At 34.6% G+C, this 27,128-nt stretch overlaps 1 protein-coding gene across 1 annotated transcript in view; it reads left to right on the top strand.

Moving 5' to 3' along the window:
- Positions 1–27,128, top strand: part of Mmp16 (matrix metallopeptidase 16) — a 242,811-nt gene that overhangs the window by 176,473 nt on the left and 39,210 nt on the right. The window contains exons 5-6 of the mRNA XM_090339029.1: positions 1,713–1,874; positions 3,752–3,963. Coding sequence (XP_090195155.1) covers positions 1,713–1,874; positions 3,752–3,963 — 374 coding nt within the window. The remainder of the gene's footprint in view (positions 1–1,712; positions 1,875–3,751; positions 3,964–27,128) is intronic.

The raw sequence follows: 27,128 nt of genomic DNA, 5'->3' as shown, positions 1-27,128 counted from the left end.
ATTGAATTTATTTGTATTTGGATATTTGAAATTTGATAGGGAAGGGGGGAAAACCAAGACGGGTCGGGGGTGTGGGGGGGGAGGGAAACGGGTACCAAGACATGTGAAAGGGTATCAATGTATGTGAATTAATGCACCTTCTATCTGGCAAATATCATGTAACCCTTTTACTAATTACAATAAAAAAAGTAAATAAATTAAAAAAAATTGCAAAAGGCACAAAAGTAAAAAAAAAAATCTACATTCTTTTGAGAGTCAAGTTGTCCATAAAACTATTCCAAGGACTCATTTCCTATGTGTTGTCATATAATAAACTAGTCCCATCAACTATACATTCTTCCATGACAAACTCCCAGGGGCAAAATGTGGGATTATTTCGCTGATATCGCTTTTGAAAAAATACTAGTACATTGGAAGAAATTATCACAGTGCCTCATAGAAATGGCTAATGAGAGGGTTTCCTATAAAGACTATCCTCTGAAATTATTTCCACTTTAAACAAGGCATCCATTAAAACCTTTGGACTTGTTCTCCAATTATGTTAAAATTTATACTTAGAAATAAACTCTGATCTGGGTGTCAGTGGCTCACACCTGTAATCCTAGCTTCTCAGGAGGCTGAAATCTGAGGATTATAGTACAAAGCCAGCCCAGGCACAAAACTCGGTGAGACTCTTATCTCCAATGAACTATCAGAAAAATGAAAGTGGCCTTTTTCCTCAAAGTGGTAGAGCAGTAGCTTTGAGCTGAAGAGTCAGGGACAGCACCCAGGTCCAGAGTTCAAGACCCATGGACATGAAAAAAAAAAAAAAAAGAAAAGCAATCAACTCAGATGATTCAGGTGATTCAAGAGTGGAAAACATACAGAAGTTTTCACGAGTAGTCAGCATGCCTAAAATGTCACACTAAGTAAATGTAAAATTTGCACTACAATTTGCTTTGTAAGTAGGAATTTATAGCGGGGTGTAGCAAGTCCAAGATAAATATATTTTGTTGGGATTATCTTTGCATCGATTAGAATTGGAATTTATTGGTTGACACTAAAATTCTAGTTCATAGGACTGCTAGCTTATAGCCCTTATTTTATACTAATATTTCTTCCTACGTCCTCCACAAGTAAAATATTAAAGTCCATACTCACAATAACTGAGTTCCAAATTGCTGCTTTATTAATGGAAGTTAGGCTGTCTTTGACAAGAGTATTTTTGGTGCATTCATGCACTCACCTATAAAAAAAAAGGTAGGGATTGTGCCTTCGTTATGGTTTTCATTTTTTAAATTCATTTTCAGGGTAATGCAAAGAGGAATTACTATTATATTCATCAGGTAGTGGTTTTCATTTTTAACGGATTTATTAGGATTCTGTTAAATGTAAAGGTTATAAAGTAAGATGTTTATCTAAACATTTTGCATAATGTTTACCTTTATGATTGTTTACTTTCTAACTGGAAGGATTTTTTAAGTTAGTATTACTAATTTCTGACATTGTGAGCTCTTTCTTCAAATTTTATTCTTTGTTGCACTTTTTGAACCTCCTTCTGCTCATACCAACTTTTTAAAGAGTTTTACTGGACTGTGCTAATAGGAAAGCCAATGAAGTAAAGCTTTTGTTATTTTTAATTGAGTGATAATTTATTAATCTTAAGTGATTTTTTCTCTATTCTTGGATATTACCTACATTAATGTTAACTTCTTCTTTTCTTATTTGTCCAGGAAATGACTTGTTTCTTGTAGCAGTTCATGAATTAGGACATGCTCTGGGCCTGGAGCATTCCAATGACCCCACAGCTATCATGGCTCCATTTTATCAGTACATGGAAACAGACAATTTCAAACTTCCTAATGATGACTTACAGGGCATCCAGAAGATATATGGTAGGTTTCTGCTTAGCTGATCCAACAGCACAGTGTAGAATTTTTGCAGTGTTCTTGTTTGAGAGAGACTCTGATTACACAAGATAAAGAAAGCTGAAGAAAAATGGTTTGATCTTTTACAATATTTTTTCTGTCCATTTAATTTTGTTGGCAACTATCCCAGATATTTTATATGTGATATGGGAAAACATTAAGTACTGTGCATTTTTTAAAATCTAGAGTTGCTGAAAGTTTCCATTATGCTAAGTTCCACTGAACTTTCGCTTTTATAATTCAGAAAATACATAGGATGTATACTGTTAAAAACAGTAAGAAACGCAAGACTTTTGTATAAGCTACTGAGCCTGGTAAAACTGACAGATTGAATAACAGTTTCTGCCGGTTGGTGTTAGTTCCCACTTTGGGTACTTTTAAAGGTCCATTTATGCTCATAAGTATAATAATTACTAGCTCACTGAAAGTTAACTAGCAATGGAATGAAAGATAACACATGGCTTACTATATTAACACACTGCACAAAATAAAGTTTTGGTATGCTAATAGCATTTATATTTATTGAATTCAATCAGGAGATGTAAATTTAAAATAAACTGTGAGACTATTATGCATATTTATTAAAATCCTAACTTCCTCACACAGCCATTGACCTTTATAAAGACATTTATTTCACACCTAATTGTTAAGAACATGACATTTATAAGTTATGCATAGCAAGTAATGCTTTACTAAATTAATGAACTGATGCTTTTACTTTTGCAATATGAAGACAAATGTGTGCTATCTGTATGTTAATCTCGAGTATCCAAAAGATGTTATTTGCATTTTTTAAACAGTGTACTTTAAATTCACTAATTTGTTCTGTACTCATTAGTTTTTCAGTTTTAATGTGTCAGTTTTGAGCATTCCATTAGAATTAAAATAATTTAGAAACAAAAATTGTCAACTTTTGTGCTGTTCTTCATTTTGTCAGGACACTGTGAAAAGGGATATGTCTCGATTCAACACTAAAGCAGCTTAGATATTGAACTGGATATTCCCTGCCTTTGTGTATTTCATCTTAAATTCCTCTTGAATGGTTAGCTGGAAGCAATCTCTTTCTCATGACCTCATGCATTAGTTGTATAAAATCTGCAAAACAATCTTCTTCCCCTTTCTAAATATTGAATGTGAAAATTTCTATATTTCACTTTTTAAAAATGATGCAGAACATATGAATCAAGTTACATGCCTAAATTTCAGCTTTATCTAAAAGCTTCTTTTGAGGAATACTTCACATTAATATTTTACTAGTGGTATTTTAATCAATAGGTGTTTTAGATTTCATATTTAACTGAAACAGGCCACGGGCAATTTGTCAAAAACTTTCATTCAAACAAAGCAGTGAAATCAATGGATGTTTATAATGTGTAGTTGAAGACATATGGTAGAATAATGTTTGATGAGTTCATGTTCATCTTTGTGAACTATTCACATAAAATCAGTATCACAATCCAAGATAATCTTGAGTAGGGTTTACATGCCTGACTTTAATACTCATTTTCATTTATTTATTTCTTTATACTATCTAGTTCCAAAGACTTATGGACAGCTTTCCAATAGGGGCCATAGAAAACCTATAAATGAAAAATCATTAACATTAACAAGCACTAATTACTTATATCCAAGATCTAGAATAGTGAGGACAATCTCATAAAGATTCAGTCGTGGTTTGGTGCATTAAAGTGACTGTTTTTAAGTAAGAAAACATGACTGTAAAGACCTCCAAGCTTGCTTAGTAGTCTGTTCCTTCTGCTGACAAGTGATTGTTCTCTGTAACCTATTTCCCACACTATTGCAAGTTTGAAGTGAGCCAAGCATTCTTCTCCTATTTTCAAAAGGTCCACCTGACAAGATTCCTCCACCAACAAGGCCTCTACCAACAGTGCCCCCACACCGCTCTATTCCTCCTGTGGACCCAAGGAAAAATGACAGGCCCAAGCCTCCTCGGCCTCCAACCGGCAGACCTTCCTATCCAGGAGCCAAACCCAACATCTGTGATGGGAACTTTAACACTCTGGCTATTCTTCGCCGCGAGATGTTTGTTTTCAAGGTAGGAGGCAATGTCTATTTTTCTTTTCTATTCTTCAAAAAAAAAAAAAAAACAACCACAATGGATCAAGTGTCTAATGTCATTTTAGAAAATATGTTTTCATTCATTCTAAAACTACTTTCCCAGCCCCCAGCCCTCTCACAGCTAAGAAATTTTTTAAAAAATCCTTAAAAAAATGAATGTACAAATGGGCTTAAATATGTAGCAGAAGATTGCTATAGCATTCTATTTGTGGAATGCGTTTATGTCAGCAGAAGCAAAAATGCCTGGAAATGTGAGAGTGACAAAAAATGCTGCATGTTGTGAGGATGATATCATTTAAATTCTGAATGGAGACTAATTGGGATAGTGTGCTTGGAAGACTCTCCACTTCCAGGCATGCTTCTACCACTGTATATCTGGTTTACAGGGCTTTCTAATATCCTAATGGTTTTGCTTCACCTTACTACAATGTTCACAAGTATTATTAATCAATTTGTTTGAAATCAACCGGTAGTAGTTTGAGTTAAATCTCCTCTAGGAATTTTATCATTTTGACTGTATAAGCATGGTTTTCTCCATTTTTTTAATTGTGTTTTTGTTTTTTGCCAGACCTGGGCCTTGAACTCAGGGCCTGGGCACAGTCCCTGAGCTTCTTTTGCTCAAGGCTAGCACTCTATCACTTAAGCCACACCACCACTTCCAGCTATTTCTATTTATGTGGTACTGAGGAATCGAACCCAAGGTTTCATAGATGTTAGGTAAGCACTCCACCACTAAACCACATTCCCAGCTCTACATGCCTTTTGTTCAGTAGGATTTACATTCTTTTTTAGAAAAACATTAGGAAAGTTAATTTTATATTTTCAATGGTACTACTCAATTTCATTGGTGTCTCAATCACTATACTGAACACTATATAAAAATTACAGAATATTGAAGTGTGAATATATTATAATACTTGAGAACATACTGTAAAACATAATTTTTCTCCCCAAGTATTTATAAACTTAGCTTAAAGATAGCACATCTTCTCATCATTATCCATTTCAAACTAAAAAATACTGTACTCTTATTTTAGTGGCCATAGATCAATACATAGTGAAATATTTCCCTACTTATACAGCATTTCCTGTACACCAAGGCTATACTTTAAAAATGTAGATTGTATTATAAAGCTTGAAAGACTATGTACTCTATAGATTTGTATAGACTATGTACTCTAGATTTGATATAGTATGCATGAGACCATTATGCTTTCCAGAAAAAATCAATTCATTTCTTCAAATACATGAATACTTTTTTTTGAATTCTATAAATACTCTGCCAATCTCACCATTCAGTTTCAAATAGACTAATAAATTTAATTTTGACTGAAGAAAATGCTTACTTAAAATGCACAGTTATGTGTATGTGTTTGTGTATATTTATATATGAGTGTGTACAGCCACCATTCTATGGTTGGTGAAGTTCTATGGTTTATGAGGTAATTCATTATTACTCACAGTTACTTTGTGGCTATATCCAGAGCTGCTAATTGAAATGGAAACAAAATCCCATAGTTTGTTTTTTCTTTAATACAACAGGATTGTGTTTTTACTGCTTTGAATAAATTTCCACCTTGTGGCTTGATGTTTTTGATATCATGATGAGTCACTAAAATGTCAACTTTCTCTAAGAACATGATGTAAAGTTTGACTCTAGAGTCCTTCTTTTTCATTATTCTTGTCTAGCTGAATGGATTGCTGTTCTCAAAGGAAATTTGCATCCATATACCTGGCAATCAATTTTACATTTTTTCTTTGCAATGTACATTGCAAGTGCTTACTTACTATTAATAATTAACAATCTATGGTCCTCTGTCTAACCACTGACTGCTTGCTGGACTTGAACACAGGTGGAAAAGCTCATAGGTCACGCTATCTTTGTATAATAAAAGGGTCACTTTTTGCAGGGTCAGCTGTATCAATTTCATCATTGAAACTCCCCTCCTTAATCTCTCCTATTATCTTTGATTCCTTAATCACAACTCTATAAAGGATAGACTTACTAAAATCTATTTTTCTGTTTTTTTTTCTTTCTGTAGTGCTAGGACTTGAAACTAGGCTCTCATTAGACAAATACGTGATTCCTTATGCATAACCTTAGCATTTGTTTTATACATTCTTTTTGGAATTTCTTCTCACTACACTTGCCTGGGTTCACCTCGAATCTGCCTCATGAGTGGAGGTGGGGTGTCAGGCACACAACATCCTACCCAGACTGTCCACTCCTAGTTAATAGCTGTCGTGGTTTGAGTAACTACTGTGAGCATGGATGTATGCTAGGTAAGCATTCAGAATTGCTTACTACCATAGTAACACTATCTTATCAGTTTTATAGTTGGAAAACTGAGAACCAAAACACTTAAGTCATTACTCCAAGTTAAGTATGTGTGAAGAGCAGTTTTACACAATTCTTCTTAGTTCTAAACCTTTGACTTTTCCTACCAAGTCTTGCTGTTCTGTTATGCATAAAAATAGTAGATGTTGCAAAGGAAAGGTGGACTAGATACTATATTTTAAAATAGTAATATTCAACATTTATATATTGTGTTCTTATTATATGCCAGACTGTTTTAGGCATTGGTAATATGATGCAGCACAAACCAGACAGATTTGGTTCTTGTGGCTTGCATCCCAGCCTCTCTTGAATGTTAGGGGATATGAGAGAGCAGGTATGTGTTAGATTCCTGAAATGCTGCTTTCCTTTCTTCCTGGTTATTAGTCTCTCAGTTTCTCCCTTCACATCAAGTCTACGTTTCTTTTCTATATGAAGCTTGATATTTCTACTTCTCTGATTATTAGTTAGAATCCTTTGAGTGTCATCAGTCCTGCCTCTTCAATATTTAGCTAGGATAGTATTTGAAGGATTGGACATTTGATAAAGACTCAACTTCAGATTTTACTCCCATAATATCCAGAAAAGAACTATAATGGGCTTATCCCTGTTGGATTATTGGATTGTTCAGACACCTAAACATAGAAGAAAACTACTTTTTTTTGCCAGTTCTGGTCTCGAGCTCAGGGTCTAAGCACTGTCCTTGGACTTTCTCAAGGCAAGAGCTCTACCACTTGAGCCTCAGCACCACTTCCGGCTTTTTTCTATGTATGTGGTACGGAGGAATGGAACCCAGGTGTTCGTGCATGCTAGGAAAGCATTGTACCACTAGGCCAAACTCCCAGCCCAAAACTAAATTTTTTGAGTTTACGTTCCTAATCTTTATAGTGGCTAATAAATTTCATCAGAGTTCTATAAAAAGCTCAGGAAATGATGGCTGTTAGAAAGCAAAAGACTCAGTACTTTTAACTACTCATATTCTTTTACTTAAGTTCTAGTACTATTTGGAAATATTCTTAAAAATAGCATTTAGCTGTCAGTACAAAATAGCGCTCAAACCTAAGGAAAAGAACTGGAGCTTTTTATTATTATGTATCATACTACTTTACTCAGTAAAAATGATTAAGCATATTTTTGTTGGCAGAGAATCAAAAAAAGTGTTTTACATAAAACTAGAAAATACTTAGAGCACTCAGCACAAGGTAATCTGAAATTACTTGAGGTTAACAGCTTAATTCTGTACTACCAGGATATGTCACCTGATAATAAAACATGTGATTGGATCCAGAGTCATACAAGATCAAAGATATTGATATTCAAAACATTGTTAGTAGGTAATTTGTTAAAATTTTATTGTTGAAAAAGTATTAATTTTGGAAATACTTTAGGTAAACAGTTTTCAAAAGAATAAAATTGGGTATGAATTTCCATTTCAATGTAAATACTGAGTTTTAAAATGCTTTTATAGGCTGAGAGTGTGATCTAGTGGTAGAGTGCGTGCCTAGCATTCACAAAGGCCTGGGTTTGATTCCTCTGTACCACATACACAGAAAATGCCAGATTGCTGTGGCTCAAGTAGTAGATGGCTACCTCAAGAAAGCTCAAGTACAGTGCCCAGGCCCTGAGTTCAAGCCCCAGGACTTGCAAAACAGATTATTCATTTACTATTACTCTATAATATAGTAATATTTTCATTGACATTTCCCTAATGCTAAGCTATTAGGGCAAGTGGATAAATGTTATGCAATAGGTATGGGATCACGATCTCTGAGTTTCCTTTTTCCTTCTCAGAAAAAGATCTCTATTTGAGATCCTTTTTTTCCTGCACTTTGAAGCTGAAACTGTCAGTTAACTGTGTTGCAATCATCAGTGGGATTTGGAGACTATATAGGGTATTTTGGGGGGGAATATATCGGGTATTTATTTGTTTTAGTTTTTGTAAAAGAATTTTATATGTACAAAGATTTAAAATAATCATGTTGTTATTGAATCTGACTTTGGTACTTGGTATATTGTATATACATTCATTTGGTAATTGGTTTATTTGAATAGAGGGGAGAAAGAGAAAAGATGATTGGGAGTGGTTGGGGAAGGGAAAGTGGGAGAAAAACATGGGAAGAGGTATCAATGTTCAAGAAGTAATGTACCCACTACCTGATGAATGTAACTGTAACCCCTGACAATAAAATACAATTTAAAAAAATAGAAAACATAAACCTGCACACTTGTGAAGTTTATGTAACAGTCTAAACTTCCCGTGGAAGATAAAATTAAAACTCTTAAGAAATATGCCCTAAAACATAGTTTAAGACAAAGGAAAATACAACTTGTCTAACAACCAATTTTACGACAATTTAAAGCTAATTTGTGGAATTATTAAGCAATCCATAAGATTCAGCTTTACTAGCACTACATAAAACATTGGTAACATTCATTTATTAAAGGAATAGTATTTTTGCTTTTTAACTCCATTCCTAGTAATGAAAGTCCATGAACAGATTCTTTTTAAGTAAAAACTTTTTTATTAGTAAGCAAATTCTTGACTGTATTATTCATTTTGCCCTTCTGATAACACCTCATAATTATTTTTTGAAATGACTATAATTTGCAGGAACTGTAAACAAAATGACAACACACTGCACAAATTAATGATGGAAACTGAAATGAGTTGAACTAAGGGGAATATTATAATGTGCTTGGATGGAGAGACTTAGTATTGGAAAACTATTATTCTCTCACATTATTCTAAACATTACAAATGCTTATGGTTCTAAGTCCAATAGGATTAAAGATGGGAGAACTGACTCTTCAAGATTTTAAATTAATTTATATGTGGAGATGATAAAAATTCAAACTATGCAATTCTTGTACCAAACATTTAATCCTAGCTCTATCAATTACTAATTTGCTGACACAGCATGACTGATTTATTTTAAGTGTTCAGTGTTTGAGAATGACTTCCGTACCTACAGATATTCCATGTGTTTTAAAAGAAGAAAAATAAAACAAAATGATACAGTAAACACACCAAGGGAACAGACAATGCTTCCTTCCCAGAACTAGAGCTGAATTATGCTGCTAGTCTTGGGCACAGTTGTCTGTGTAAGCAAGAATTTTAAATTGTACAAATTGAACTCAAATAATATAAGAATTTGTTTGCAGGGGAAAAACAAGGACTAAACTTTGGATGAGTAGTTAGAGGCTTCTGCAAACTTACTGAAAGCTTATTAAGTAATAGATAGTTACTGGTTTTTATATATTATTTGCATGCCCCATCAATTGATAGAATTCATTGCTATTTCTAATTATCATTCACAACCAGGAATTTTATTTCTATTGTTCCTTTTTTCTATTTATTCTATTTTTTTAGTGTGTATTGTAAAGTGAGGTACAGAGAGGTTAAAGTTACATAAGTCAGGTATTGAGTTCGTTTTTTCTCCATTTCCCCCACGTGACCATCCTGTAAACCAGGTTTCATAGCTCATTTCTAACATAGTGTCTGGTGAGTATCACAGCTGAAATGGTTCACCGTTTGTCCCATCATTTCTGTGCTTCCCCTTCCCAAATCAGATAAACTGCCATAAAAGACAAAAAGATTAAACCTTTAGTCGAACCTAGAATTTACTTAGACATTAAGAAAAATAGAATTAATTGTTGTAGTATCAGGGATGAACCAAAGACCATGTGTTTTTCTAAACAAATACATGACCACTGGAATACCACATTTTTTTTTATAAATGGGGCTTATCTATTGCTCATAAGGCAAAGTAGAATCACAGAAGCTAAACAAGTCATATTTAACATTACGTGAGAAGTATAATTTCTTTTATATACCTGAAGATTGGGACTTCTGAAAAAAATTATTGTTTCTGCTTAGTCTTTAGGAATATCATGCTTTGAAACTTTATTCAAAAGAATGGTGCATGACATTTTAATCTACCTAGTCCAAGACAGAAAGCATTTATTTATTTATTTATTTATTTATTATTGTAATTAGATAGAAGGTGCATTAATTCACATACATTGCTACCCTTTCATTTTTATAGAAAATTAAGTTCGGTGATTATTAATCTACTATTCTTGCCTCTCATGGAATTGCTGAGCTTCTGTATTCTGCAAACTTCCCTACTTGGATGTGAAATATATTTGGGGTAGTTACTGGTCAAATCATTAGACAAAGAAAGGCTGTTTAAATCCTTGAGCTGAAGCCCAAAGGAGCTGATGTAAGAGCTGGCTGTCCGTGTGCCACTGACACATAAACCTCCTCATTTATAATCCTGAAATACCTTGGAATAGAGTCAACATTTTCTAAGTAACTGCATTTACAATTAGAAAGGATAATGTTGGAACTGGTACATTCTTGAAGCTTTTCCATGTAATTTTATGAATTTGTTACAAATCCCTTTTTTAAATTTAAATTTATTTTTAACCTACACATGACAGTGAAAATATATATTGTGGGCATCATGTGATACTTGGTTACAAATGTGCATACTAAAATATTTAAACAAGATTAGGCATACCTTTTTCCTTGACTCATATAATTTCTGTGGTAAAAACCATTCTGATTCCTTTCTTCTCACATTTTTAAACATATAGTATATTTTTAGTTGTGCTGCTGTGTAATAGAATGCCAGAATTACTCTCAGCTAACTTTTTCTTAGGACCGTTCATCAACATGTGCTTAGTATACCTCGCCTCTATGTGCTTATTAGCCTCTGGTAACTAGTATTCTAACTTCAAACTTGAGACTATTAGATATTTAATTGATTTGTTTGGATTTTTGCTATTGCATTTTTTCTTTCCTATATAGTTGGTGTATTAGTGCCATGTCAAAAATATAGTTCACAAATATTTTCCCATTTTGAAGGTTGTATCTTCAGTCTATTATCATTTCCTTTTCTAGTAAAATGAAAAAAAACCCAAACATTTTAGTTTCATTTATATCTATTTATCCATTTTCCTTATTTTCTACTTTTTATTTTTGTAGGGTCTTTTCTATAAAATACATATTTATGCTCATTTCCTGAAACATTTCCCCAATACTTGGATATTCGTGGTTTTTGTGGTATCAACTAAATTCTAAATTGTCTTTTGTAGTTCTGTGAAGAATGACATTGACATGTTGAGGCATGCACTAATTTTATAGGTTTCTTTGAGTAAATTTATTAAAATATGTTTACTTGTATGTATCAGCTAAGTTTCCCCAATTAGATATACATGGTAAATTCGATAATGCAAACAAAAATGTATGATTAATACTCTCAGCATTATTCACATGCATTATTCTCCAATCCTGGGTATATATTGGAGATTTTGTTTGATTTTTCTTGCATAAATACATATTTTGAAAATTGCAATACAAAGATGGACATAAAAATAGCTAGTTAGAATTTCATTTGATCAATAATAAAAAATAGTCCTTTTGAGATTATGTTTTGTATAAGAAAATTAAGTGTAGTAAGATTCAAGCAGACAAGCTAGACAATCCACTATTAAACTTGAGTATATTTATCTCAGAGGAAAAGGTTTGTTACTATATGAAGACTGCTTAATGAAGTTACAGTCAATGGCTTCAGAATACATTAACTGACTAATCAGAAAACAAAAATCACAAATACTGTGTATAAAGTAAAACAATGGCATAGTTCAGCACAAACGTATAAAATATTCTCTTTGTTTTCAAAGCCTGGTCAATGAGATGACAAAAGCTTAGCTGTGGGACAATTGCCTGACTTGACAGTGAACTGTCCTCTCTTTTCTATGGAAAACTTGAAAAATATGATAAAACTCAGAATCAAAAAGCAAATTTCATTTTAAAAATTTGGGAGATATCAGTGTCTTGCTTACTAGGCAAGAGCTCTGCCACTTGAGCCACTGAGTCATCCCTAATAAAAATTTTCAAGTACTGCCATTTTTTTCTCACCCTAATCAGTTTCATTTAAAGATTTTTGGGTTTTGTAATGAACAAATTCATTCTTATATTTTATTTGGAGCATATAAAGGCAGGTTGAATAGTATTGTCTATTGAGAATCTAGCTGTATATTAGTAAATTAGCATTCAAACATTTTTTACAAGTTTTTTTTCTTAACGTAATTAAAGAATTTTCCACTTTTGTTTTTGTTTATATGTAAGATGAATTTTCATATTATACTTGGATTTGCCTTCAAAGATGTTAAATGAGCTGAATCACATTAATCCTGGGAGCTACAGCTATATTATTTTATATTTATTTTTCAATTTATTTATACTTACTTTTGAAGTGAGTGTCTACCATGTATTCCCTGATGGCATTGAATTCATAATTTTCACATTTTAACCTCCTAAGTTGCTGAATTTATAGGTGTGAAAACCATATCCAGCAACATACATTATTTTACCTTTTGCTTTCTTCTTATAAAGCTATGAACCATTGCTTGGCATTTCCGATTGTTTCATTTCTATTCTTTTAATCTATAAGATTATTAGCCGGGCTCAGTGGCTCATGCCTGAAATCCTAGTTACCCAGGAGGCTTAGATCTGAGTATCGTGGTTCAAAGCCAGCCAGGGCATTAAACTCCATGAAACTTATCTCCATTTAACTACTAGAAAACTGTAAGTGGCACTGTGACTCTAGGGTTAGGGTGGTAGCCTTGAGCTGAAAAGTCCAGGGCAGCACCCAGGCCCAGAGTTGAAGCCCCACAACCACCACCACCACCACCATCACCACCAATAACATATATATATATATATATATATGTGTGTATGTATATATGTATTTTTTTTACCCTCCAGATTCTCAATGAATTGTTGAAAATTGATCCTGCTCAAGGAGAATTCTGTATTTTGTTATTAACCCTTAGATGATGTCAGGTAATATATTTCATGCCTATCAGTTAGTTGTCTTTACGGATGTCACTGAATCTTCAGGTGACATCCAGTACTTACAAACCCACCCTGTGAAGGTACACATTTTGCGCATGTGCAAGGGTGGACGTAAAATGTTTTAGGTGGTCAGATTTTGTCTCAGGGATGCTGACCACCTCAGTGAATTGCACTTCAGGGACTACATCCTGAAATGTCAGAGCTTTCAGGGACACATCTGACCTCTGAATATAGTATATGTGATTCTCCAAGGGATTACAGTGTTAGAATTCATAGTGTTATAATGTTTTCTCATGTTGCCAGTGATGGATGAGTCTGGCTGGGAAACCTTAGAAAATGAAAACACACATATTCATGTAGCCCCATATTTAGACATATTTAGTTGCTGGAAGAAAGTGGACTCCCACATAAGGGCAGTATATCTCATGGATTCCAGTGGTTGCCACAGTGCCTGCTGGAAGGCCTCTAATCAGTCTTCCTGACAGCAACTGTCTCTAGACGGAATTCACAGTCTGGCAGGAAATTATATACTTACAATCTCAGATGGCAGAACAAACAATTAAATTCTTTTTTTTCCCAACCAGTTCTGTTGTTCTTTAAAAAGGAAAAGAAAAAAAAATCTGTGATTTTCCTTGAGAATTGGAGAAGCAGAAAATTAAATTTACAAACTTTTCAAAATAATATTCCTGTTATTATTTATATTCAAAATAAATGTGCGTAAGTAAGACTTTTTTGTAATTTACTGAAAATTATTAAAATCTGCTTTTGGAACTAACCAACTTTTATGTTAAAAATTTCATTTTCATTTCAGCAGAATAATTCAGTGCATTAGAACTTCTTTCCTTAATGCCTATACAGGAAGGAAAGGATCTACCCTGAATGATGCCCATAAAGCTTCCCTCTGTGAAAGTCAGAAGTATTCCACGAATGAGAGTAGGTGTTTTAGCCTTACCAGAAGCTGTGTGCCTAGAAAGGTTATTTCAACCTCAAGAAACAATTCCTTTTACTCTCCCTGTATTTTTAGAATAATAAATTTAGCTTGTAGACCTATTCAATCAATATGGCACAAAAATGTAAACTAACATTTTATATATTTGTTCTTTAGAAAGGCTATTTGAAGAATATTTTTTAGAATAGTATTTTTACATTTCAATACCTTATAAGTACAAATATTAAGTTATTGTAGGTTTAAAACTTGAAAAGGTGCAGATTGGCTTTCTTATACCACTGTGTTATTTACAACTCTAATTCCAGTGTCAATCAAACAGTCTTACTTTGGAAGTGAAAAATAGGCATTCATTGAATGAATGCATTCTAGATTATCAATAGTTGTGAAGTCTTTTGAATACTCAACTAATAACTTGATGAGGGTATTCAAGAAGGAACTCTCAGAGATAACTTTACATTGTCATGGGATAATTAGATAATCAGGTGTAGATTCAGGTTTAGGGGCTATATTCAATTTTCACGTATGCTATTGAGATCAGAAAATCACTGTACAAAACAATATCTGATAATTTGTTGTTGTGAGCCTTTTACACACTTGTAAATGAAGGTGCTACTTCTAGCAAGTTTTAGCAGAGCTGGAACTTATCAGATTTCTATCAGTCCATTTCTGTTACTATAAAAGATTACTTGAGAGTGAGTAATTTAGGGGAGAAACAGAAAGAGGAGTTCATCCAGCTCCCAATTCCAGGGATGGAAAAGCTCAAACTAGAGTAACAGCACCATGGGAGTGCTTCCTGGCACCTCAAAGCAAAGCAGCAGGTAGATATGGCAGGATAGGAGACAGCCTGGCAAGTAGGCCTGAGTGAAAGAGAGAGGAGAGGTGAAGGAGAGAACTCACATTCTAAGAACCTCAGATCCAGCCTGTGGTGAAGACATGATTCCCTCTTCAAGGATCCATCTCCTATATCTGCTACATTGGCAATCAATTTCAATCTTAGTTTTGACAGAACAAATCATGTCCAAATTATAGCATTCCCATTCTCATTTTGATATGAAATAACCCTTCTAACATACTTTCCCTGTTGGATAAATGAGGAACTAAAGCCTGAGAGGTAACAAATATGATTGAATACACACAAAACTGAATTCAGAAGCAAAAAAAAAAACAACCCAAGGCTTTCAGGCAGCACTTCCTGCCATACCAGTATGATATATACTGCTATACTGGACAAAAGATTATAAAATATTTCTTTTAATCTAGTACTATTTTCAATCTATCTGTGGTGGTAGTAATAAACTTTCTAATGTTTAAGTCAATTTCCAAAAAAAATTAATAGAGCTTTTTAAATGATTTGAAGTAAATTGTTGCCTTCTTTCCCCTATACCACTAAACATTGCCAGTAGTAAAATATTAATGTACTGTAAAATCTGTGGAGCTCTACCTTTTTTATTTTTATACCTAATCAAGTCTATAATTCTGTAAGCACTACGAGGCCCACCCTGAATCAGCTTGCCACTGCAAACTATTTGCATTAGTAACATGCAAATGGGCAGGAATGAAATAAACCTTTGAAAGTGGTTCAGAAGGAAAAAGAGAGAAACTGCAATCCTTGTAAGAAGCAGGTCCGGAAGCTGCTCACTTTCCTTAAAGACCTTTTTCATGTTAGAGCACAGAGGGGTTTCACATAACACACCAAGCAAAACCCATTAGCCGTTGCACCACTACAAGGGACCAACAGTTTTTTCAAGACACTTAACAAGTAAATGGTCAAACTCTCCTACTGCTGCCATTTCACTTTCAAATTGTGCTTGAAGTGTTGGACAGAGAGACAAAGATCTAATTTATTCTGAAATGGCCATATTTACCTCTCACTTCCTTAAGAAAATCATAAATATTTTGTGAAATATTTTTTGAGTTTTAAGAATAACTGCCCACTTTTAACCATGTAGGGTATAAGCTAAACAGTAACTAAAACTGGCTGGGTGAGTGAAATATACTCATTCTTTTCTGGACCTCAAATTTTATAGTTATCATTTGCATATGTTTCTGAGAATACACTAATAGTTCCCATTTCACTTGGACCCAAAAGAAAATGTTTCTTTAAAAAAAGTTAATATCATTAGCAAAGGTTTGCACTCTGCTAATTGTTCCCAATAGTTTCAGACAGTTAATTTCTTTATAAATGTGCCTATAAATTAAAAATGACATAAATAATATTAATGATTTATTGGTGATATTTTTCAATTGAGTATATCATCATCTAGCATATATCTGTTGTTTCTTAAGAATTCACTCAGATTATGTAAAAAGTGCTAGCATGAAATACTTATTTTATAACTCCAATAAGGGAAAAATGAAATACATGTAATTATATTACAGCAAAAATATACTATGGTACATCCCCCAAACCCACAGTATGTGAGTTCTGTTATTTGTGAAATAAAGAACTCTTTCTGTGATTTCCAGGAATCCTTTCCAACTTGATCTAAGTCCAAGATGGACCTCCTTATACTAAGTAAATGCTGGGTCAGTTCCTCTTCAAATGATAATTTAGTGTTGATCTGGAGTAAACTCTCATATAGCCCAAGAGTTTGTTTTCTTAAATGTCTTTCATTGAGCATTTCAAATGTAGCCTCATTGAAATTACTAACATGAATATAAAGTTTAAAAATACATTTAAGTTTATTTTTTCATTGTATTTAACTAAATACCAGATACTCCTAAAACAAGGAAGAACACCTTAATGTATGCACTCTGCCAGGCTAGCTGAGGTGGCCTCTAAAATGATCTCTTGTGTTACTGAAAAAACTAATCAAGGCTCATGCCTTGTAATCTTACCTTCTTGGGAGGTTGAGATAGAGAGGGCCACTGTTTAAATTAAGCCTGGGGGGCGGGAAGCCCATAAAACCCCATGTTAAGCAACAGCTGGGAATGTTAGTGTGTGGTGCTGTCATCACAGCTTTACTGGAGTCTGAGATGGAGAGCATTACAATTCCAGGCCAGCCCAGGCAAAGAAATTTGACAGATTTCATCTCAACAGAAAAAGCTGAGTGTAGTAGAATGTGCTTTTCATACCAGTTACCTTAGCAAGTGTAAATAGGAAGATCCTGGTCTAGACTAGTTCGGAGACACCATTTATACCATATCTCAAAACCATCCAGAGTTTAAAGGGCTACAGATATGACTCAAAGAGTAAAGAGTCTGAATATGAGTGTGAAATCAAGAGTTTAAACTCCAGTACCAAAAAACACACATAATACAACTATTTTTTCATATATTTTTATTGTAATTAATAGAAGGGTTACATTATATTTGCCAGATAGAAGGTACATTAATTCACGTACATTGATATCCTTTCTCATGTCTTGGTCTCCATTTCCTTCCCCTCCACCCCTCATCTTGTTTTCGCCCCTTCCCTATCCAATTTCAAATAACCAAATACAAATATATCCAATATATCAGATAACAAAGTAAGGTACTGTAACAATATGAGATAATCAAGGGATAGCAAAAGAGATGAGAGATAACATAGTATGTTAAGGACAACAATCATTCCTTATATGGCTTTTGTTTCTATATCCTAGAGGTCCTTTCATTTAGCATCATACTATATGGACTTATGTATCTAGGTTTGCTCTATTGCAAATCTCTGCTAGGAGAGACCAAGGTTTCTACTGATTATGACAAATGAGGGAAACCATTGAGCCTATCTTCCTTTGAGTCTGGCTTACTCACTTAATATGATTTTTTTCTAAGTCTTTCCATTTCCTAACAAATGGGGCGATGTCATTCTTCCTGACAGCAGCATAGAATTCCATTGTGTATAAATACCACATCTGGTTGATCCACTCATCAACTGAGGACATCTGGGCTGGTTCCATATCTTTGCTATGGTAAACAGTGCTGCAATGAACATCGTTGTGCTAGTGGATTTAGTCTGACACTGCTGGTGGGAGTGCAAACTTGTTCAACCACTATGGAAAGCACGATGGCAGTTCCTCAAAAGCCTAAACATAGAGCTCCCCTATGACCCAGCAATTCCACTACTAGGCATTTACCCAATTGTCCACATAATACAATTATATAAGTGCAATCATTTTAACTTTTACACTTTTGTATTAAATTTCTTTGCCACCAAGAACAAAGAATGACCAAAATTTAGATATCAAGAAATATTCAGAGTATTAATCAGAGTTACATATACTTTGACATGTTAATAATGACCAAGAAGGGCTAAAGATGTAGCTCAAAGGTATGATATCTGCTTAGCACATGTGTGAACCCAAATTCAGTCTCTAGCATCCAATAACAGAAGCAAAAAGAAACAAAAAATAAAGAAGAAAAATGACCAGAAAAAAAGACCATCTTTTATCCAGTATTGGGAGCCACAGAGTTTCAAAGTCTCATCATTGGTCTTATGGATCAAGGAACACAGGTGTCACAGGTTCAAAAGGACTCAGTCCATAAACCACAGCTATGAACCACAGCTGATAGATGTGTAAACCCAAGTGGTAGCTTATCAATTTACAGTGACAGTTATACTGATCATAGAACATATACTCAAGAATTAATACTCAAGACTTCTGTAAGCCATATTATAATCAAATGGCTGCTTGTGAGACAGATAGTTTTCATGGTATTCCTAAAACTTAGTATACCCATGTGTTGTAGTTAACACATAGTTAAAAACTGCACATGGTAACAGCTATTAAAAGTTTGAAATCATACATTCCCCTGGATACTACTGAGGTCATCTGACCCAGGTCTATTTTTTTTTGCTTGCTGTGTCTATTTCAGGAATATATATACATATATGCATATATATGTATATATAATTTTATTTTATTGTTAGGATGTTGAATAGAGGGGTTACAAATACATTTGTGAGGCAGTGAGTACATTACTTCTTGAACATCATTACCCTTTCTCATGTTTTTCTCCCACATTCCCTCCCCTCACCCCCTCCCAAAATGCAAAGCTCCTTTTTAATATCTGTTCTTGTGGATATCACTGTTACCTTGGTTTACCCTTTGTCCTTCATCTCATTATCTTGTTTTTTCCCTTCCTTTCCCTAATTCAAATAAACAGATACACACACACACACACACACACACACACACACACACACACACACACTACATTAGGCATCAAAGTCAGATAAAGCAACAACCAGATCTTTTTTTGTATATCCTTACTTTATACTCAGTGAACACTCTAAATTGACGTTTTTCGAAACATTAACACTTGTTTTTTTCAATAGTAAATAGAGATATATAGTATGTGAGACATATTTCTTGTTATTTTTAAACTATATTAACATGTATCTCAAGATAGCCACCAGCATTTGAGTAGTTACTGATATATCTGGCCAAACTCATTTTATCTAGGCTACCTTCCAGTTAGCTTTTATGAAAGTTAATTTATGTGGGAATAGGCCTATATAGTGGCACATACCTGTAATCTCATGTGTGCAAGAGGTGAAGATTGGAAGGATTATAATTCAAAGCCAGTGCAGGAATAAACTTATCAAGATCCCATCTCATCTAATAAGCTAGATATACTGGCACATCCCTATAATTTCAGCTATGTGGGAGGCTGTAATAAGAGTATCACAATCTGAAACTGGTCTATGCAGAAATTTAAGTCTTTCTCAGGAAAATAAATGAAGACAAACAGAACTCACATAAAACTACAGGTGATAGCATATGACTAGAAATCACCACAAAGCCCCAGGTTAAAACAAAAGCTGTTTTTAAAAAGAAAAGAAAGCAATAAATTCTCTATATTCTCTGTTCAGAACTTTTTAGTTTCTGAATTTCAGATTTCAAATTTGATGAATATGAATGGTGAAAAATCAGAATGAGAAAGAAAACAAAGTGTATTTGTAATTTGAATATGTCAAAAAAGTATATTTGCACTGTGAATAACGTTAATCTTCACTTTCTCTCCAATGCCTTCACTGATTTATTTATGCAATAAATATTTATAAGGTACATGCCTTGTGTGGCAGCCTCTTAGGATCCGAAGATATTATACTACATTCCACAAAACTTTTCTAAAATGAGATTTGTAGACAAGGAGCCAGTGAAAAGTCAAACTCGTTTAAGTACCTTTGACATTAATAAATTCAGTGGTGAAAGGTAAACAAAATAATGTGATAAAAAAAACTATGAGTCAAGATACACGAGAAGTGACTTACTAGTTTTCCATTACTGTAAAGAAATACTTGAGATAATCAACTTACAAAAAAGAAAGCTTTTTTAATGGAAATTTAAAAGGTTATAACCATTTTCTTTTGTGCCATTGGTTAGTGATGTGGTAGCAGAATACCAGCAAGATAGCATGCAGGAGAGTAAAGCTTTTACTTCATGCTGACCAAAAAATGAAGGCGAGAAGGAACTAAAGTCCCAGTATCCCATTCGACAGCACACCAATTACATCCAGACTTGCCCCTTTGCCTCACACTTGAAGGGTTCATGATCTCCCAGTAGAATCGAGGACCAAATATTGAACACATGGGACTTTGGAATACAGTTAACCAGATGCTAACAGGGCTACTCTGATTTAAGTAGGATGAGATGGCAGGGTCTTTTCTTTGAAGAAATGACCTGATATTTAAGGTTTAAGCAAGTAGAACTAGCAAGGCAACATTAGGATAAGCATTCCAGGTATATAACCCTTAGCTAAATAACATTTGAGATTTTTCCCCCATATGTGTTATAAGAAAAAAAGAGAAAAAGCTGAAAGTTGGGGTCATGGTTCCTGTACATGAAATTCTAAGATATCACAATGGGATTTCCACTTACACCAGTAGTTTTAGTGTTCCAAGTTTTTGATTAACTCTGATAGTGCCTCTGTTAAAGCACTTGTAACTTGCACCTTCAAGTCTTACTCTCATTTAGAATTTTTTCATAGGTATTGTGCCAATTTGCCTTTAGAAATTTATTTTGTTAAATATTCGGTAATCTTTAAAAAAATCAGAATGAGTGCTGGGCGTGGTGGCTCACATCTGTAATCCTAGCTACTCAGGAGGCTGAGATCTGAGGATCAAGGCTCAAAGCCAGCCCCAGTACAAAAGTATCTGAGACTCTTATCTCTATTTAACCTCGAGAAAAAGGGAAGTGGAGCTTGGCTAAAGGGTAGGGAGGTAGCCTTGAGCTGAAGAGTTCAGGAGAACGTCCAGGCCTAGAGGTAGGGTGGTAGCCTTGAGCTGAAGAGCTCTAGGACAGTGCCCAGGCCGAGTTCAAGCCCCATGACCCACACACAAAAAAAATCAGAATGGGGAAAAAATCACAATGTCTGTTAAATTACATCAAAATGTAATTGGATTCATTTTGTTACATTACTGTTAAATAGAACACAGGTATTGGTAGAAACATTGGTCTATGTGATGTCTGGTACTCTAACCACTAGTCTAATATAGCTTCTGAGCACCTGAAATGGGCTTAGTGTAGCTAAGATTTGTATTTATAAATAGCTAATTTAAATTTAAATTAGCCATTTTTGGCGTCTGGCCACCATGTTCATAGTACAAAACTGGAGAATTAAATTGAATATTGTTAAATCTATCATTGTTTTATAACTTGAGAATTACTTTTAAGAAAAATTATGGGCTGAGATGAAGCTCAGGGCAAAGCAATGTACCTGGGTTTAATCCCTAGGACCAAGAATTAAAAGGACACTTAAAGTTTTACTTATTAGCCTATAACTGTCCAAAGAAGTTTTATTGCATTTCCAGAAAGCATATAATGTCCTTTGATAAAATTCAGTCCCTCTATTACTCTTCCTTCTGAAGTCATACTTTGGTACAGTTAAGAGAAGTTGATTTTGAGTCTGTGTGTGTGTCTGTTTGTTTGTATGTGAGTGTGTGTTGTGTGTTGTGTGTTGTGTGTGTGTGTGTGTGTGCGTGCGTGTGTGTGTGTGTGTGTCCTGAGATTTAAATGCAGAGCCTAGGGATGATCCTTGAGATTTTTTTTTTTGTGGTTGTTGAAAGCTAGCACTCTACCACGTAAGCCATAGATCATTTCTAACTCTTTGGCGGTAAGTTAGAAATAAAAGTTTCACAGATTTTCCTGCATGGGCTGACTTTGAATCACAATCCTCATATGTCAGCCTCCTGAAGTAGTTAGCTAGAATTGAAGGGAGATATGAGATTCCAGCTTTGAGCTATACAGCATGAACACATTTTAGTGTAATCAGTATTTTAAAAGTAATCTCTTATTGTTAAATTAAAAAATATTATTATAGCTGTGAAGTAACAAACTTCTATGCTGAAGTTTCTAGTGTTTTCTAACCTCCAAATCAACCTTTGTACCTTATGTATAATACAAGGCTATAGCGGATATCAGGTCCTTTCTATTCTACAAGTGGTGTTTATGTGTTCCCTCCTCCTTTCTTCCTTCATTGCAATGCCTACTTTTAGTTATTCTGTTTAATGATTATGCCCCTAGATGTCCTGTCACATCTCTAGGTTTCTGTTCTGTATCACATCTGAGTGTAGCTGCTCCTATAATCATATGTTCACCTTGATTTCTCCTCCAGCTTCCTAGTGGGCTCATTATCACATCTGCTTAGGCTCTTCCTGTTCTTCAGGTTTTATTTCTTCTTCCTACAAAGAGGTGCGTCTACTCCAGCTTTCACCACCAGCCCAGTGATGCTTCAGGGTTATTGCATCTTCTTTCTAGGACATGTGCCACCTTCCTTCATCTGAAAGCTCACACAATTCCATCCTCCCTTAGCATCAAGGCTTCCAAACCTCCTCATAATTTGTGAATCTTTCAGCCCACCTGTCATCACTTTTGTGGTGACATGACTCCTGTTGCTTCATTCAGCTTCTATCTACCTACCTATCTATTCACATAGCTCCAGATCTTATGTGTTAATTATATTTCATTCATCTTCTTTGGATTGCTCAGGCTAATTTTTTTTAAATAGTTTGTACACAGCAGAATATTTTTTGTTGCCTCTGCTGTTTTGATGAATGACTAGGTAATTTAATTTTTTTTTAACTTCGTTTTCAGCTCACAGAATTTTCCATGTGTTCTCCTTTAACTAGAAGGGAAATTTGATTGCTTTGCTGCATGGAAATGAACAGTGTCTCAGGGCTTGCTTTTTGCCATTGGGGTCCTGCTACTTCCCTGAGGACTGCTTTAGAGCTGTAATGCCAACTTGTTTGTTGAAGGCTTACCTGCAGTATAAAGCAGAGCAGTTACCTTTTGAACTCTGTTTTTAAGTAAATAAGCCCCAGCATAACCATAGTTGCAGAAGGAATGTTCTCAAGAGCATATTAGCATAAAGCAATTAGGTAACGGTAATGAGGATTAGTGTCTGCATTATGGTCACAACTATTTCTGAACTCTGTAACACAGTCACTTAGGAATCTTCCAGGTTTTTTTTCTTTATAATTCCTTGGGAATACTCTGCCATGCTACCTTTATCTCTTAGGAGCAGATTTCTAATTCAACATAGTCCTTTAACCAGTAGTTTGTTGACAAGGAACCTTGTGTCTCTTTGAATGAAAAACAAAACTCTTTCCTTGAGGTTCATTCCCAGTTAGGCAGCCTCATGCCTTTTTCCTTCCCCCACTGGTCTCTACACTTGCTCAGAGCTCTTAAGTATTATCTTTGAATGACTCTGTTTCTCTTCAGTATATCCAATTTCCACATCTTTCCTCTTGTGTGGCATGGTGGCATGAATCTGCTTGAAGATCAAGCTGAAAACATACTGCTAATGTTGTCTCAACCTTTTGAATTTTTCTTTAGCTTATTAGAAAATCTCTCCATTTTCCACCCTTCATGGCATGACTCTGTCTTGGAACATTGGCCAGGATTATAGCACATATAAGATTTTATTGGAATAAATTGAGTCATTGAAAAGTCAAAGTGAATCTGTGGGGAATAGAAACTGTAACGTCAAGTAAGAATTCCTGGAGGAGATGAAACTTGGAATGAACCTTTAAAAAAATGATAATTATACTCATGGGAAAAGCTATAGTACATAGGATAAAACTAGTCAGTTGACTATTTTCCATGCCATGGTTTAAGTCTGCCAGTAGACAGGAGCCACAGAGGAGCAGTAGAGAAAGCCTAAGGAATTTCCAGGAGGCCACTTTAGTTCAATTATGGTCAACTAGTCCACCTAAATCCCAGTCCAACCTAAAGACTTGCTGATATATCTCACTGTGCCTGTGTATCTCTGGTTCTGAATGCCCATTCAACAAATAGTGGCAGATACTGTTCAGAGATAAAGAGTACAATCATTTGATAAGCCAAATGAGGTATATATTCTGATGAGAACAAATAAAGAAGGGAATTTGAGAGAACAAAAGGCATTGTGAAAAAAATAGAACACAATGCTTTGATAGAAAAAGCTTGGGGAATCAACTTTTGAATAGATAGTCAGAAAGTAAATTGAATGCACTGCTCTGTGTATCTTAGATAAAAATAGGCCTGTACCTTTATTCAGCAAGATCATAATTCTTTTTTATTGCAAATAAGCATCTTTCTTCGGGTCAAAAATAAAGGACTGGTAATTCTCAATAGATGTGCTACTAATGACAAAGCCATTTTCCAGCTTATTATATGCACTAAATTGTAGCTTTGTTGTATAGAGAAAGCAGCAAGAGTATTTTTTTTTTTTTGCCAGTCCTGGGCTTGAGCTCAGGGCCTGAGCACTGTCCTTGGACTTTCTCAAGGCTAGAGCTCTTCCGCTTGAGCCTCAGCACCACTTCCGGCTTTTTTCTATGTATGTGGTACCGAGGAAGCAAACCTGGGTCTTCACGCATGCTAGGCAAGCACTTTAACCACTAGGCCAAACTCTCGGCCCTTTCAGAGCATTTTGAAATCAGTTGTTTGCTTCTCTCATCTGAATCTTCACACTTGAGGAATATCTAAAATTGGAAGCATTATAAAAGGATTTAAAGTTTGGGGTTTTGTTGTTGTTGTTGACATTTTGTCTTCAATAGTTAACCATATGGCCCATGAACTGAAATCGAGATCAGCCTGACAATATTTATCATGATTTCAATATCCTAAAGGGTTAATACAGAGGCAAAATATAACACTACTGTGTGGAGTGCTCATAAATGAAGTTTGTATACTACTCTTCCTAAGCCTGGGTACTGATTATGCATTTTTTTAAAAAGTAGGGGTTCTTTGTTTTGTGTGAGTGTATGTGTGTGTGTATGTGTGTGTGTGTGTGTGTGTGTGTGTGTGTGTGTTTCTTCATTGCTATCATTACAACTTATTTTAGTAAGAAGAGTAGACTCCAGGGGACATGAGGAAAAATAGAAAGACATTATATGTCATTGTCAGCACACATCCACCTTCCAGTTCTTCAGGTGCTTCTCCTCAAGTTTGAATTGAAGACTCAATTTTTTTGGTCATGGGGCTTGAACTCTGGGCCTGGGAGATCTTTAGCTCAAGGCTAACACTCTACTACTTTGAGCCAGAGTACCATTTCTACTTTTGTGGTGCTTAATTGGAAATAAGAGTCTCATAGACTTTTCTGCCCAGGCTGGCTTTAAACCACGGTCCTCAGATCTCAGCCTCCTGAGAACCTAAGATTACAGGCATGAGCTACCCGTGCCAAGCTATCAGCCACAGTTTTGTAAAACACTTTCTTATTCTCTGTTATTCATAGAAAGCATATAAAATGCACATTTGTTTTTAATTATACATTAAATCATACATCAATAATTATAAAATTGCATTTTATTTATTTATTTTTTTGCCAGTCCTGGGCTTGAGCTCAGGGCCTGAGCACTGTCCTTGGACTTTCTCAAGGCTAGAGCTCTAGCACTTGAGCCTCAGCACCACTTCCGGCTTTTTTTGTATGTATGTGGTACCGAGGAATCGAACCCAGGTCTTTGTGCATGCGAGGCAAGCACTTTAACTACTAGGCCAAACTCCCGGCCCCTAAAATTGCATTTTATACATGAGAATTTTTTTTAAAAACTGAGATAAATAAATATGTGATTGTTTATTCTTTTGCTATCCAGATTTACCAACAAAAATTATCTAACTCTAAACTTTTTTTAATCATTTGAAGTCTATACATCATGATATACATTTGGCATAATATATAAAGAAAATATTCTGAATATTACCTCCATTTTCCACAAGAATTTCTGTCTAATTTCTATATTTTACCTTTCTGAATTCCAAGTGGTAACTGTAACAGATGCTGCTTTAAAATTATATGAAGTAAAATCACATAATCCTGAATTTGGGAGTGATGCAAAGAATAGTTTGGTGTTATTTTCATCTACTACTATAGTGGCTCTGTGTTTTGAGCATTTTGCAAAAGTACAGGCATTCTCCAAAGTGTTGACAAGAGCCTCTGCCTTACACTATTCATGACTGCCACTGTGAACAAGCATATTCTTACTTTTGCTTTGAACAGGTTTTTCCTTAATGTTTAGATGTCCAAACCAGCTGTATCAGCTGTGGGTAGAAGATAATGAAAGCTTCCCAGAATACCATTATGTTTGCCAAATACATCTATTAAGCCTCCCTTAGTAGTTTGTTTCTTCTCCAGATTATAATCCTTCATTTTCCTTTCCCAATGTTGAGAAGAAATATAGCTAATTCAATATGAATGACTTCAATTTTTGCCTCTGTGGAATACCTACTATAATCTTCTGTAGTACATTCAACATGAAAATAATTTCATATGAAAGTTAATAAATTTATAATATATTTGTATATTTTCTCAAGGAGTGGTTTTAAGTTCCCAAGCCATGCATATTTACATATATGTAGTATATATGTATATATATTAGAAAATGGTCACTAGGAACATGTATTAAATTTAATTATGAGGTGTAAAATATATTGGTTCCTTTTATAAAACACTAAAATATTGGTTGTAGCAATATTTACAATAATAAATTTAGATGGCTAGTAACTTCAGGCTTAATAAACTTGAATTTGCAGTTACTGTTTAGAATAGTACTTAGCTATCATAAAAATATTTGAGCAGATTATTAAACAA

This window comes from Megascapheus bottae, chromosome 9 (genome assembly GCF_031878675.1).
Source record: "Megascapheus bottae isolate mThoBot1 chromosome 9, mThoBot2.hap1, whole genome shotgun sequence".
NCBI lineage: Eukaryota > Metazoa > Chordata > Mammalia > Rodentia > Geomyidae > Megascapheus > Megascapheus bottae.
This window is presented reverse-complemented; position numbering and strand designations above follow the sequence as displayed.